Source organism: Lacerta agilis, chromosome 13 (assembly GCF_009819535.1).
Source record: "Lacerta agilis isolate rLacAgi1 chromosome 13, rLacAgi1.pri, whole genome shotgun sequence".
In the NCBI taxonomy this organism is placed as follows: Eukaryota; Metazoa; Chordata; class Lepidosauria; order Squamata; family Lacertidae; genus Lacerta; species Lacerta agilis.
In genome coordinates, this window is record NC_046324.1 from 4,743,417 (window position 1) to 4,757,552 (window position 14,136).

The 14,136-nt window shown below is 45.8% G+C and overlaps 1 protein-coding gene across 1 annotated transcript in view; it reads left to right on the plus strand.

The window, feature by feature from the left end:
• Positions 1-14,136, plus strand: part of MYO1E (myosin IE) — a 111,873-nt gene that overhangs the window by 94,911 nt on the left and 2,826 nt on the right. Inside the window, exons 20-26 of the mRNA XM_033167782.1 lie at positions 4,106-4,220; positions 4,978-5,147; positions 5,412-5,557; positions 8,318-8,464; positions 10,149-10,306; positions 10,416-10,511; positions 13,074-13,275. Of these exons, the coding sequence (XP_033023673.1) occupies positions 4,106-4,220; positions 4,978-5,147; positions 5,412-5,557; positions 8,318-8,464; positions 10,149-10,306; positions 10,416-10,511; positions 13,074-13,275 (1,034 nt within the window). The remainder of the gene's footprint in view (positions 1-4,105; positions 4,221-4,977; positions 5,148-5,411; positions 5,558-8,317; positions 8,465-10,148; positions 10,307-10,415; positions 10,512-13,073; positions 13,276-14,136) is intronic.

Here is a 14,136-nt window from a genome sequence, read left to right on the forward strand (position 1 = left end):
ACCCAGAGGGTGCAAATGACACAGGGGAGTTCCTCTATTTAAGCTACAGGTAGGTAGCCGTGTTGGTCTGCCATAGTCAAAACAAAACAAAATTAAAAATTCCTTCCAGTAGCACCTTAGAGACCAACTAAGTTTGTTCTTGGTATGAGCTTTCGTGTGAATGCACACTTCTTCAGATACACTGAAATGGAAGACACTTCCATTTCAGTGTATCTATTTAAGCTGTTCCACAATTCCTGTTCACTTCCATGGAGCTTGTGGAGGAAAACATCCCAGTGGATTATGCCACATGCTAATTTAATGGGAAGTCAGTGGGCACCATCCCACTTCAGACACCAGAAGAACTTGGTGGAGTTGTGGCCACCAACCTTTGCTTTGTCAGCTATGTTGTCATGTGAGCAGAAAGAATGGATAGTCACACACTCGGGGATGTGAATCCTGGAAGATCTGCTTCCTTACCTTGCAGGCCTTTTTCCACCTGGCTTGGGTCAGGCCTGACTGACTCACCACCTTGAGAATGGCTTGAACTATGGAAAGGCAGCATACAAATAAAATCTATGCATGTGGATGCTGGGGTTGTCCCTTCCTGCTCTACTGAGCTACTGCAGTCCTGGAGTGGCAGGATTGAACCCTGGTGGAATCTTGCAAACTAGACAGGGGTGTTCAGGACTAGGGAGGCTGTCAATTTAAAAGTCCCACTGCACCTGCTCTGTATGCAGACAGCTTGATGTTCAGCCTCTTGAACCTCCACTTCAAGAGGGCCAGGTTGCAGGTGATGAGAAAGTCCTGTTCTCTGCCTGAGGCTCTGGAGAGCTGCCTGCTCACCAGAGCAGGATAGATGGGCCAGAAGTCTGACTTGGCATGAACCAGTTTCATATATCACTCCCACCCTAGCAAAAAATCTGGCCAGACTGGAGGATTGTGCCGCACACCTTGGAAGCCAGAGGCTCTTGGCAACAGTCCAGGGAGCTGGGGAGTGTGCAGGGTTAGGAGTGCATTTATGAAGAGTTGCAGGACTCAGCCCTGTCCAGGGCACCCTGAAAGATCTCGGCATTGCTGTCCTCTCTGTGAACATCACACTGTGCGCAGGAACTCCGTGCCAAGACTCCAGCAATCAGAACGTCAAGCAGATGCTGCTAAATCCCTTGTCAGCAGCCATCATGCAGTTCTGTCTCTCTCCCGTCTTCTGCCTGAAAGCAGATGTGAAATGTGTGAGATAGGCCAGGTCCCCTTTTGACTTTAAGACGAACTGCTCCTTGTTTCCAAAAATATCCTCCTTTCATCCGCTGCTGGTTGATTGGAGACACACATGTCTTGGAGGAAGGTGAATCTCTGCATTGTCTGTCTGCGGGACTTCCTGAATCGTTTCCCATTTCCCACACCTGGGCTTTTCTTGCAGTGCTGGGATTTCTGCTTTTAAAGCAGGGGAAAGTGACCCACACTGACCTATTTGTGCCAGTGGCGTATTTGTGGCACACTCCACATATTTGTGGAGGTTCTGTCTGTTGATCCAAGTGGGTGGCGCCCACGGAAAGTCAACTTCAGTATGCAATTTGTTAATGAGGCGTTTGCAATACCCAAATGCCTCATTAACAATAGTGGGCGATTTTAATGCTAGGGTGGGAACTGACACTGAACAATTAAGTAGCGCTTTAAATTGGAATACCACCGATGATATCGCACATTCAATGAAAATAGGAAGATTCTCTAGAGACAAGGTTATAAACAGGGAAGGTATATGCTTGCTCAAGCCGTGTAATAATTTTAATTTACAAATTGTGAATGGCTAACCCTTGTGAGACTTCCTGCATGGTGGGCAGGAGTCAGATATAGTCGTTTCGGTCCAATGCCTACAGCCAATACCACTCACATTCTGTAACCAATAAAACTCATGACCTTTTTTCACCCCTTAACCTAAAATACTGGTGTCCATGTGTTTTATTGATCAAAGGAGGGGGTGCGGGGCCTTGGCGCACAGGTTACCAGGATGAAAAATCTGAACTTACCAGGGAAAGAACAATTAGGCTTTTCCAGAGGCTAATCTATCTTGGACCATTGTCTCATACTTACACATTTGGTTGAAAAATATAGACTTCAAAATCATTCCAAAATTTATGCAGCTTTCATAGATTTTCATGGTGCCTTTGATTCAGTTGATTGTGTGATATTGTGGAGGAAGCTTGTAGAGTTAGGAATCAATTAACGCTCGCTGATCCTAATACAGAATTTATATTCTTTTAACATCTGCCAAATCAAACTCAATGCCAAAGGTCCCCTCTCTTCCAATATCCCTGATATGAAAGGTGTAAAACAAGGGTGTTATTCTTGCCACTTTTATTTTTAATTTATTTTTTATCAGATCTTCCAGAGCACATTAAAAAAATAGAATAACCCCCCCCCCCCAAATCAATCAAAACCCAGTCGCACTGCTACTGTATGTGGATGATATGGCCTTATTATCACTGACGAGGGTAGGTCTGGGACGTTTTTTACTCTCCCTGATTTCCTATTGTGAAACCAATAAAATTTTCAATAAAATATGAGAAGAGAACAATTCTGGGAAAATTTGAGAAATGGAAAATAAGAAGACAAGGAACCCAGCTAGTAAAGATGCACAAATATCTCAGAATTGTATTCCAGATGGTTGGTCAAACCATCACACAAGTGGTATCAAACAGGCAAAGTACACCTCCTCAGCAGTAGCTCAGTTTTCTTTTAAGAAAGGACCATGCTCTGGTCCATGGGGTCACGAAGAGTTGGACACAACTGAACAACAACAACAACAAACCAATTTACATCAGCTGCTATTCAGATTTATCAAGCTAAAGTGTCGTCCCAGCTACTTTTTGGGATCCCAGTATGGATACAAGCATATAATCGTGATTTAGATAAGATACACTCAAGTTTCTTGAGATGTATCCTGGGGCTCCCAAGTTCAATCAAGTATGAGACGATGTGTGCAGAACTAGGTATACACATGATAGAATATTGGGCGTGGGCCAGCACTATAAAATACTGGTTGCGTTGCCATTTACATTGCCAACCTTCAAGTCTGCTTTCTGACTTACTTAAGGACTCTTATGAAACCAGTTGGTTCCAACTCTTACATAGCAAAATCAGATCTATTGATACAGTGGTACCTTGGTTCCTGAATGGCTTGGCTCCCAAACGCCGGAAACCCAGAAGTAACTGTACCGGTTTGCGAACGTTTTTCAGAAGCCAAACATCCGATGCGGCTTCCGATTGAGTGCAGGAAGCTCCTGCAGCCAATCGGAAGCTGTGCCTTAGTTTTCGAACAGTTTCAGGAGTCGAACGGACTCCCGGAATGGATTAAGTTCGAGAACCAAGGTTCTACTGTATTGACTTGGAACTCTTGTATAATTCAAGTGAGCAATATATTTATCGCAATATTCAAACCAGATTAAGAGACATTGAAAAACAAAATACCAAGTCAGCTGTAAATAAAATTTGCTCCCCTAGGCTCTATGGTTTAAATAAAGATAACAGGGTCACTTATATCTCAAAATTAATAATTCCAGTCCAACACAGGGCCTTTATATTAGCTTGACTGAACGTTTCCCACTCAGATTTTGTCAATGGCAGGTTATTTAAACTTCCCCACAAATGATAAACATTGCAGTTGTTCTTTGAATGTGCCGGACGCTGTAGAACATATTCTTTTCTACTGTCCATTATACAACCAGCTATGCAAACTCATGCTATCCCCTTTTTTGGGTAGTCTTAACATCACGACACAATGAAAATATCAGATTCTATCTGTCTGACATTAACCCGGAAGTAACTGCAAGGGTGGCTGAGTTTGTGTCAATAGTATCTCTATGGTGGTGAGTGTCACTATTTAGCGGGAAGAAATCCCAATGAAAATCCTTGTCAATATATATTTTGCATGCTGTTTATTTGTATATATTTTAAATTTTTACATATGGATGTTTTATGACGGCCTATACTTGGGATGCCTTATAAAGGTTTGGCAAAGTAAGTAAGCAATTTGTTGCCCAAAGCGGTGTGCCAGTTTGACTTCTGCTTCCCATCCTTTCCTTTCCTCCCTCACTTGCTGAGGTGATGGGTTTTCTTCTTATTGCAGCTGTTTTTGCTGGAAGAGATGCGGGAGCGGAAGTACGATGGCTATGCACGGGCCATCCAGAAGGCGTGGCGGAAATACGTGGCCAGGAAGAAATATGTACAGATGAGAGAAGAAGGTACGTCTCGGCTGCTAATAAAGCAGGAACTCAGGACTTTGCCCCTGGCTGCTCCCACCTGTCAGTATTTTTAGCCAATGAGTGAAGTCAGCACTATGATTGACAAGTGAGTTGTTTGGACACTAGGCAGTAGAGTCTTGAAGTGATTCTGTTTCTGCCTCCCATTTTGTGCACCTTCCTGCTCCCTAGAAGTTATTTTCTGCAAGTAGTACTACAGTGTGTCTGTGTGTGTGTGTGTGTGTTACAGAATCGCCTCCCCAAATGGCAAATGCAGATTGTGAAGACTCTGCAAAGTGGCTTAGGCATGTGTGCTGCTGTGCAGGAACTGATATCCAGGCACTCAGTAGGAATTCACTGCATTGTTAACTTTCCAGAATGGTGGTATACATGTCTACTTAAGATGTAAGGCTCTTTGTGTTTAATGGGGCTACTCCCAGGTTAAGTAGGTGCAGGGTGGCAGCCTGTGCATTGGTTTAAGGTTGGCATTGTGAAAAACGGGTATTTATCAGCTCTGTTTCCACAATAAGAACCTGTAGGACATAGCTCATTTCCCACAGTAAGCATGCAGTTCTCTGGGGGCAAGGAGTAGAAAATCAGTAATCACTGTAATTTTATGTTATGCACTCCCCCACTCCCCCCCCCCAGCCTCTAGAAAAATGTAGCTGGAATGGCATCTCCTTGTTTCTCAGAACTGTGAAACTCATCTTTATAATTGGGGCTGCAAAGAACCACTTCTTCCTCTCTCCCCATTTTACAGCCTCTGACCTGCTGCTGAACAAGAAGGAGAGAAGGAAAAACAGCATCAATCGGAACTTTGTGGGTGACTACATAGGCATGGAGGACCACCCAGAGCTGCGGCAATTTGTGGGAAAGCGGGAAAAGATCGATTTTGCTGACACTGTCACCAAATACGACCGGAGGTTTAAGGTAGGAATGGGTCAGGGCAAAATAACTACACAGTAAATTCTGCCTGGGCTGGCCGGGTCTCTGCACCATCTTACATTGTGGGCATCAGAATATATTGGGCTGTCTGCTGGAGCCAAGTTCCCTCACACCCAGGTGTCTCCTTATTTCTTTCCAGATGATGGAACTTGGGACCTAAAGCTAAATCAATCCTTATTGCTCATTTAAAAGAATTCTATTTGCCGGTAAATCTTAGGGGCATAAACACAGGTCTGTTTTCATTTCCAGGGCATCAAGCGAGACCTCATCCTCTCCCCAAAGTGTGTGTACCTGGTTGGGCGTGAAAAGGTGAAGCAAGGCCCAGAGAAAGGCCTGGTGAAAGAGGTGCTCAAGCGACGGATCGAGGTGGAAAGGATTCTCTCCGTTTCACTAAGGTCAGTCCCACCTCCTCTTTCTTTCACAGGAATGGGCCAGTGGGGGAAGGGAGAGAGGAGGAGAGCTAAGTTGGGTGGGAGGCAGCGTTGGTGGGCAGCAGCAAGCTTTAAAGTTCCAGAGCAGGGCCTGTTGTTACTGGCTTTCTGCTGCTTCCTGTTCCTATCAGCCCCAGCCAGCATGGCCAATGGTCAGGGATGATGGGTATTGGGGTCCAGCAATGTCCAGAGCAGGGCCACAGGTTCCTCCTCTTCTGCTTCATGACATGTATTAAATTTGCTCATTTCCTGGAGGTATCTGCTTGGCCAGTATGGAAGGAAGCTGGATCCTGGGACTGGATCTGATCTGATTTAGCAAGGAGGTCCTTCCTGCTGATATTAGTGATAATAGCTCAGCAGTATACCGCTGAATACTAAATTCTGGAGATGGCAGTTTACCTTCCTGCCCAGCTTGTGGGCTTCCCTTTGTGGGCTTCCCTGGTTGTCTATTGTGGGAAACGGGATGCTGAACTAGAGAGAGATCTCTTTTGACCCTCATCTGATAACTAATCTGCATTAAGTGACCCTTTGAGAAGTGCTTTGCAGGATCACACCAAAGTCTCCCTCATCCAACATCCTTGTCCAGAATCTAGTCAAGAAACAAACCACTCAGTCACAGATGGGGAACCTCAGTCTCTCCAGACCTTGCCAGATTACAGCTCCCATCATCTGACCACTGGCTATGTTAGCTGCTGGAAGTTGGGAGCCCAACAGCATTTAGAGGGGCTCCCACAGTCTCCCCTCCCCTGACTCGCTGGAGCTGATGGAAGTTGGCAGAGGCAGCAAACATGCTGCTCCCCATTTCAAAAATTCCACTGTTCTAATGCTGATCCTGTAACTACCACAGTACTACTTCCTTTAAAAAAAAATTCCCAAATTATTACACATCAAACCCAATTTTGTTGTTGTTCAGTAGTTCCCCCCATAGCTGCTTCATTTCTTATTTATATCCAATCGACATCCTTCACTTGCCATTAAACCATTCTTCCAGCTGTCCGCTTTTTCACCTTACAAAACAGCACCTCAGTTTCATCTTGTAAATATATAATCCATTTCATGTGTGTAGCCCTTTATGTACATTTTTGTTCCAGACCTGGAGTGTTGGAAGAGTTCAGTTCTTTCTCTCGTCGTTCAGTTCTTTGCAGTGTTTCCATTTCGCTGTTATCAAACTGACTTGCGAACCACAGCCATAAAAATCTCACAGAGTGAACTTTTCAGACGTCCGCCATTAAGTTCCCCTCTGGAGGTCTTTCTCAGCCCAGGATACACAGCAAAATCTTTTCTAAGATTCAGCCTCACTTCAACAACAATCCAGCTGTGGGTCATTCCTCCAGCAACACCCCCATCCAGTGGTATTCATAAATAACATCCATTCAGCCTCGGTCAAGGGGGGGAGGGACATAGCAAAACCTTGTTAAATTCCTTGTAGAGCATAAATCAAAAGCCACCCCACCCCCCTTTTCGGAGTATTAAACAGAGTAGCAACTGCAGTCGTACCTTGTAAGTCAGACAGAATCCGTTCCGGAAGTCTGTTTGACTTGCAAAATGTTCAGAAACCAAAGCCAATCAGAAGCCGCAGAAGCCTCATTGGATGTTTGGCTTCCAAAAATAGTTCACAAACCGAACAGTCACTTCTGGGTTTGCGGCGTTCGGGAGCTAAAACATTCAAGAACTAAGCTGTTCGAAAACCAAGGTACGGCTGTACATATGTCTCTTTATTGTAGGGGAGGACAAGAGAAAGAAAGACCATTACAAAACACAAAGCACAAAGCTCCTTGTCCTCCCCCTTTCCTTTCAGGTTGTTGTAAGGATTCTCAAACTTCAGAAAATCATTCATATACCTTCAGAAAACGAGTCCCGGTTTTTCGGCAGCTGATTGATTGCAGCCCATTAGCATATGATGCTTCAAGGGCGCCTCTTGATTAATGCCAATTATCCAGATTGAGGAGGAGCCTTCCACAAATCATGCCAGTAACGGAGGCTTGTCCATGGCAGGGGCACACTCCCAGATCGCTCCCGTTCTGCCTTTCAAGTTGGCAGACACGGGGTTGTGTGACATTGCGGGATGCAGTGAACTCCCCAGGCGCCACTGAGGAACATCGAGAGGATTTATGCCTCATCTCTCTGTCCCCTGCCTGAACTTCTTCACAACCCCTGGAGGGCTACAAAGAACAACCGCCATTGACTCATAGGCGTGGCCAGAAACCACTACTTCCTGTTATTGAAATGTAATTCATTCACTCACCTTCAGAACAGCTTGTATACTGTTCTGAAATTGAGTGAATGGATTACATTCTGCCTGCTGTTCAGCTCATTCCATCAGACATAGGGGCCTGATCAATCTAAATGGGAATCAGCAGTCAGCCAGAAGGATATGAATATATTTGAATTTAAAGAACAGGAAGTAGTGGTGGGCAGGAGTTACATAAATGTGCTGACAGTGTCCTCTGCTGGAGAAGTAGAAGCAGCTCGCTCTCTTAGAGCAGGCATATCAAAAGTCTTGTTTCAGGGGCCTAATCCTGAGGTAAAATCCTAAAGAAAGCTCAACAACTTTGGGGTAAACTTCAATTCTAAGAAAAGCTCAACAACTCTGGGATAAAATTGTAAAAAAAATGTCAACAACTTCAATCCTAAAAAAAAGCTGTCAGTTCATTTCTGTCCTAAAGGGGGTCAGAGGAGAGGCCAGTTTTGAATTTCTTGTGACCCTGGCTTTTATTTCTGCAGCATGATGCAGGATGACCTCTTCATCATTCATGAGCAAGAATATGACAGTCTCCTTGAGTCAGTATTCAAGACGGAGTTTCTCAGCCTTTTGTCGAAGCGCTACGAGGAGAAGACACAAAGGCGGCTACCTCTCAAGTTTGGCAATACGTGAGTGACAGGTTCAACAGCAGCGCTTCCCTCCTGTCAGGCTGAATCACATGAGAAGCCCCAGCTGTGCCTTTAGGGGCGTCAGAAAAGGCAGTCGGAAGTGTGGCCCTGAGACAACGCGTGATAATCACAGAGCATATGATTATGATTATTATCTATTAAATTTCTATACCACCCTTCATCTGAGGATCACAGGGTGGCTTACAATATAAAAATACAAATGTACATACTATAGTGACAAACAAAAGCACTCCCAGTTTAAAAGGCCATAGATTGTTTAATTTGCCAAAGGTCTGGGAGAAGAGGAATGTTTTCACCTGGTGCCTAAAGATATGTAACAAAGGCACCAGGCAAGCCTACCTGGAGAGAGCATTCCACAAGCAGGGAGCCACCACAGAAAAGGTCTCGTGTTGCCACCAGGCCTCTCGTGGAGGAGGCACACATCAGGGCTCAGATCGATGTTTGGGCCTAGTACTTTGTGCCTTGTGAAAGAGACCAACCCTGCAGTAAAGATGAACATCAGTGTGAGGAGGGTGTCGGAAGTTTCCTTATGGCATGCCTGGAATGACCTCCCCAGCCCGCCTTTGGGCCCAGTCATACAGCCCAGTCCTTTCTTTCACCAGGCTGAGCAGTCAGTTGAGGGAGGCAGGGTGTAATGAGCTCACTTCCATTTGGTAGGAAGCACCAGAGTATGGCTTTCAGTTGAGCATTCTGGTTTCTGGATGAGGGCGAGGCCCTGCTTGGGCCTGGGAGATGGAGAGCTAACCCATTTCTCACCTGGGCATCTCTTTCCAGGGCTCGTTTTTCCAAGGTAGGCCCCTCCCCCCAGGCTACTGGAGTCCTCAGTTCTGTGGGAAAGAGAGACCACAGCCAGGTCTTTGTGGTTGCAGGAATCCCCCCTCTCCCCACGGTTTCATCCAAGTCCAGCCCCAGGCCTTTTCCACAGCTGGGTTTGCAAGCAAATGGCGACCATTTATTTTCCTTTGTGGTGATGAGGAGGAGGGGGAACTCACTCTGCTCTGTAAGAAGGAAGAGGGGGAAATAAATGCTCCTAAGCAGGAAAAATAAATTCTGACGCAAAGCCCACCACCCCAGAATGTTTTGTTTTTTTAGGCAGGTCATTTCCCAGCTTGTGTAGAAGTCTCCAAGAAAAAAGGATAGTAAGTGCATTTTGCTGGTGTCATTTCCTGGCTGAGGCAGGGCTCGCTCTCTGTGTACCAGCTTGTTTGCTTTTTGTGCATGTCATTAAACGCATAATGCAAGGCTGGGCAACTCTGCCGTCCGAAACACCCAGCAGCCACATGACATCAGCCCTGTTGGAGAGGCATATTCTTGTGCAGTGGGCATTTGTTTCAATGGAGACTGACTTTAAATTTCACCTCCCAAAGCAACAGAGATTTTTCAGAATGTCAACAACTCTTGCTCTTCAGAGATGAGACCAAACTTTGGGAAACAGACCCCACCTTTTGGGATCAGGTGGAAATTCGTTTTCTGTGCCCCCAAATTATACAATGGTGGTGTCAGACCCTGGAGCCACTTTCCTCAACCTGATATCCTCCAAATATTTCGGACTACAACTGAAGTTGTGATGCTGAAGCTGATGGGCTGCAGTGGCTGTTCCCGGGCATGTGGGTGGTATCCTTCTCATGCAACTAACTGAGTTTTCCTGCCCACTTTGTTTCAGGCTTGAAGTGAAGCTAAAAAAGGAGAACTGGGGGCCCTGGAAGGCTGGTGGGTCCCGCCAGGTGCAGTTCAGCCAAGGCCAGGGAGACGTGGCCATTCTCAAGCCAAGTAATAAAGTGCTGCAGGTCAGCATCGGGCCTGGACTCCCAAAGAACTCCCGTACGTATGAAGTCCCCTGAGGTCGCAAGGAGGGGGGGGGGTCAGCAGCCGTGACCACCTGGCCCCTGCTGCGCAGCAGCCTGAACAGGTGTTGCATCTTGCCTTGCAGGCCCCACCAGAAGGAATGTAACCCAAGGCAGGAGCTGTTCCAACAGAACCACACAGGGCCAGCACTACCCCATGAGGGCCGCACCGCCTCCCCCTGGTTTGTATTTTGAAGCAGATGATGGCAAATGATGCTCTGGTTAGGGGAACAGACATGGCTATCATGGAAGACTTCTGAACTCCTTGACTGGGGTGGAGGTGGGGAGGGCTCCTTTGATGGTTGTCTTTTGCCCTCTTCTGGAGAGCTTCCCATTTTAGGAAGAGCTTCCCTTTTCCTGGCATCTGTTTGGGCCCATCAAACTTATGTGGCTTTAATTGACTCCTTTGGAAATGAGGTTTAGCAGTCACACTTCTGTATTTTTTTTCTTAACGTGGTGTGTGTGTCTGTGTGTGTATTTGTGTAAAACATCAGTCCAAGTTCAAGGTGGGACTGATTTGCTTGCGTGATCGTCTTACCCCCCCCCCATGTGCCCCCTCAAGTGCTTCATGCCACTTAATACTTCTTCCACAGTTGTGAGAAATGAACCTTTTAATGTGGTCCTGCACTTTGGAGCTCCCTGCCTACAAGCATCACGCAGGCATCTTTGCTGCACTCTTTTCAGTGTCTGCTTGAAACGCCTTTGTTTAAGCAAGTCTGTCCACACATGTAGATATTAAGGCATTTTAATCATTTTTGATTGCTTTAAAAAGAATTAAAGTAATTTTCTTTAACTGTCCTTATTGATAATTTTGATATTGGTTGTATACTGCTTAGAGGTTTTACTACAATTCAGTGGTATATATTTTGTAAAATAAAGTAAAAATAAAATAAGGGCATAAGACTTGAAGCCAATGGCCCATGTAGTCCAGCATCCTGTGTTCACAGTGGCCAACCAGATGTCCATTATGGGATGCCCACAAGCAAGAGCCTAGTGCAAGAGCTGTCTCCCCACTTGCGGTTCCAAGCAACTTGTATTCAGAGCTATATTGCCTCATGACAGTAGAGGCAGAATACAGCCACTGTGGCTAGCAGCCATCGATAGCCTTACCTTCCATGCATTTGCCTAATCAACTGCATCTTGTAGTAGCAAATTCCATCATTTAACAATGCGCTGTATCCATGGTTTCACTATGTGCTGTATGAAGAAGGTCTTTCTTTCATACATTATGTCCTGAATGTCCCAGCATTCAGCTTGATTGGATAACCCTGTTGGATTCTAGTGTTAGGAAAGAGGGAGACCAGCCACTTTTTCCATGCCACACATAATTTTGCACATTTTTGTATGTCTCCCAATTACTCAGCTTTTTTTCATGTTTAAAAACCCCCACCAATTTGCAGGCTTTTTTCATCTTCCCTGTTTGATAACTCTTCAGTGTGTTTTTCAGATGTAGCAATGAGAACCAGGTGTAGTATTGAGTTCTTGTTTTATGATCAGCTTCCTCAAGCCATTTCTGTTCTTATTTCTAAAGGAAAGGCAGGGTAGATATATATTTTAACAAATGAAGTCCCAAAGTTTGCCACACTGGGGTTTGTTTCCCCCCCCCAAAGCAACTGCCGTCACCTATGAATGTTTGGGTGAGGGTGTTATACACTAGCCATGAAAGCTGAGAGAGGCAAAATTTCAAAGATAGAAGAAGGTAAAACTGGAAAAAGCGATTTTAAAAATGCAACCAGAATTACCAAGAGATTGGAATACGGTGAGTTGCCGTATCAAGAGCCGAGTCCTTGATCTATCTTTCTCATCCTTGTTGACACTTAACTGGCAGCATCTGCTCCCAAGGTTTCAGACCAGAGTCCTTTCCCCCTCGTGCCTGGAGATGCCGTGTCAGGGATTGAACCTGGGTGCTTCTGTGTGCCAAGGCTACGCTCTGCTATGGAGCCACTGCCCAGCCATCTTTCTTCTTACATAGGAAGAAGGGCTAAAACATTTAGGGATTGAGCTGCTGTTGCTTTGAAAGACAGCTGGGGGGGGGGGGAGAACATGTTAGAGGATTATACAACAATGCTTGGAGAGAATTTTTTTCTCCCTTTCTCTTACATTGCTAGAACTCAAGGCCATCTGCTGAAGTTGGCAGTAGATGCAAAAGACTTTGCACCGTACATAGTTAATGAAAGGAGCTGCCTGCTGCGGCTGCAAAATGTGGTGTCATGGTCACTGGCTTACATGGCTTTACAAGAGGATTAGGCATTGTAATGGAGGAAGAGGTCTGTCAGCAGTTACTGGCCATATTGGTTAAGTTTCCATGTTCAGAGGCGGCGGCAGCGCAACATTTAATACCAGTTAGTGGGAGGAACAGCAGCAGGAGTTTGCTTCCCAAAAACATCTGGTTGTTCACTGCAGGATGCAAGGTATTGGGTGAGAGGGTTCTATGCTGGCCTAAAGGGGCAGGGCCTGCTTTTGGTGGCTTTATGAAGATGGGGCAGAATTTAACTAGGAGAATTTTCAAATGGGTGGCCCTTGTGCTAGTCTCTTGAAGCAAAAGCAACAAAGAGTCCTGTGGCACCTTAAAGAAACATCAGTAGACATGCCGTAATAAATGTGTTAAGTCTTTAAGGTGCCACAAGACTCCTTGTTGTAACTGGGACAGAGGTTATCCAGACTTAGAAAGGTATTCTGTGAGGGGGTTCCCTGTGAATGGAGGGTGTGGGCTCCCCCAGGCTCACATCTTGAACTATTTCTAGGTCTTCATCAGAATGGGGTGATAAAAATCCCGCAACACACACCCCACCCTCAAGGCCTTGCGAGCCAGCGAGCCAGCCAGAGAAGCCTGTACACAAGTATGGCACAGCCCCCATTGCCTCAGGTCTTGGGTGGATCAGATCGGATTTCCCAGCAGCCAGACAGCTTGGACTTCCTCAAGGTCCCAGACCAAGGGGCGGCTGGGTAAGTGCACCATCCGATACATTTAAGTGGCTAGTTTGCTTGTCTGAAGTCAGGCTGAAGGGTTGTTCCTGCGTTCATGAAGTAGGTCTTCTGTGCCTGGCAGTTTCTGTGAACTGCAGTGGAGAATCTGGTGTCCTGCCAATTGTGTGTTCTGTAGAGTGCTTCACAGAGGCATCTTTTGACAGGTGGGCCCTTGATAAGAGGCCGGTCATGATCCACAGAAGCACAAGTGTCAGACCTGCTTCCCAGCTCTCTGTACCTGTTTCGGCAGCAACAGTAACCTTATGCATGCATTACTCCCATGTAGGGTATCCTTGAGGTTTCTTTTAACAAAAACAACCAACAACAACTGTATGTTGAGTCTAGTTGCCTATGTAGGAAGGCCAGCACACAAGTGCCTCTTCACATGTAGGGGCTCCATGACTAGAAAACCATGTGTTTCTTTAAAAGGTCTATGCCAGGGCAAAGCTAAAATGCAGGCCCTCCCCGGGTTTGTAGATGGCTGTGCCTTACACACAGATGATCACACATCCATAGGGCTAGAATCTCTGGTTATATAGAGGTTTCAAGATGGATGAGCAATCTGGCTTACAAGTAGATAACCTCTTCTCATTTTGCTGCAAAATGGAACACAGGAAGCTTCCTTTATAGCGAGTCAGACCTCTGGTGCACCTACATTGAGCATTATTACTTGGCAATGACTCTTGAGGGTTTCAGAGAGGGGTCTTTGCCAGCCACACCTGGGAATGTGGGAGATTGAACCAGGGACCTTCTGCATGAATAGCACCTTCCCTATCACTGAGCTGTGATTCACTTCTAAATATAAACATTCATAGGTTTCCTAGCAATGTTCCCTCCATC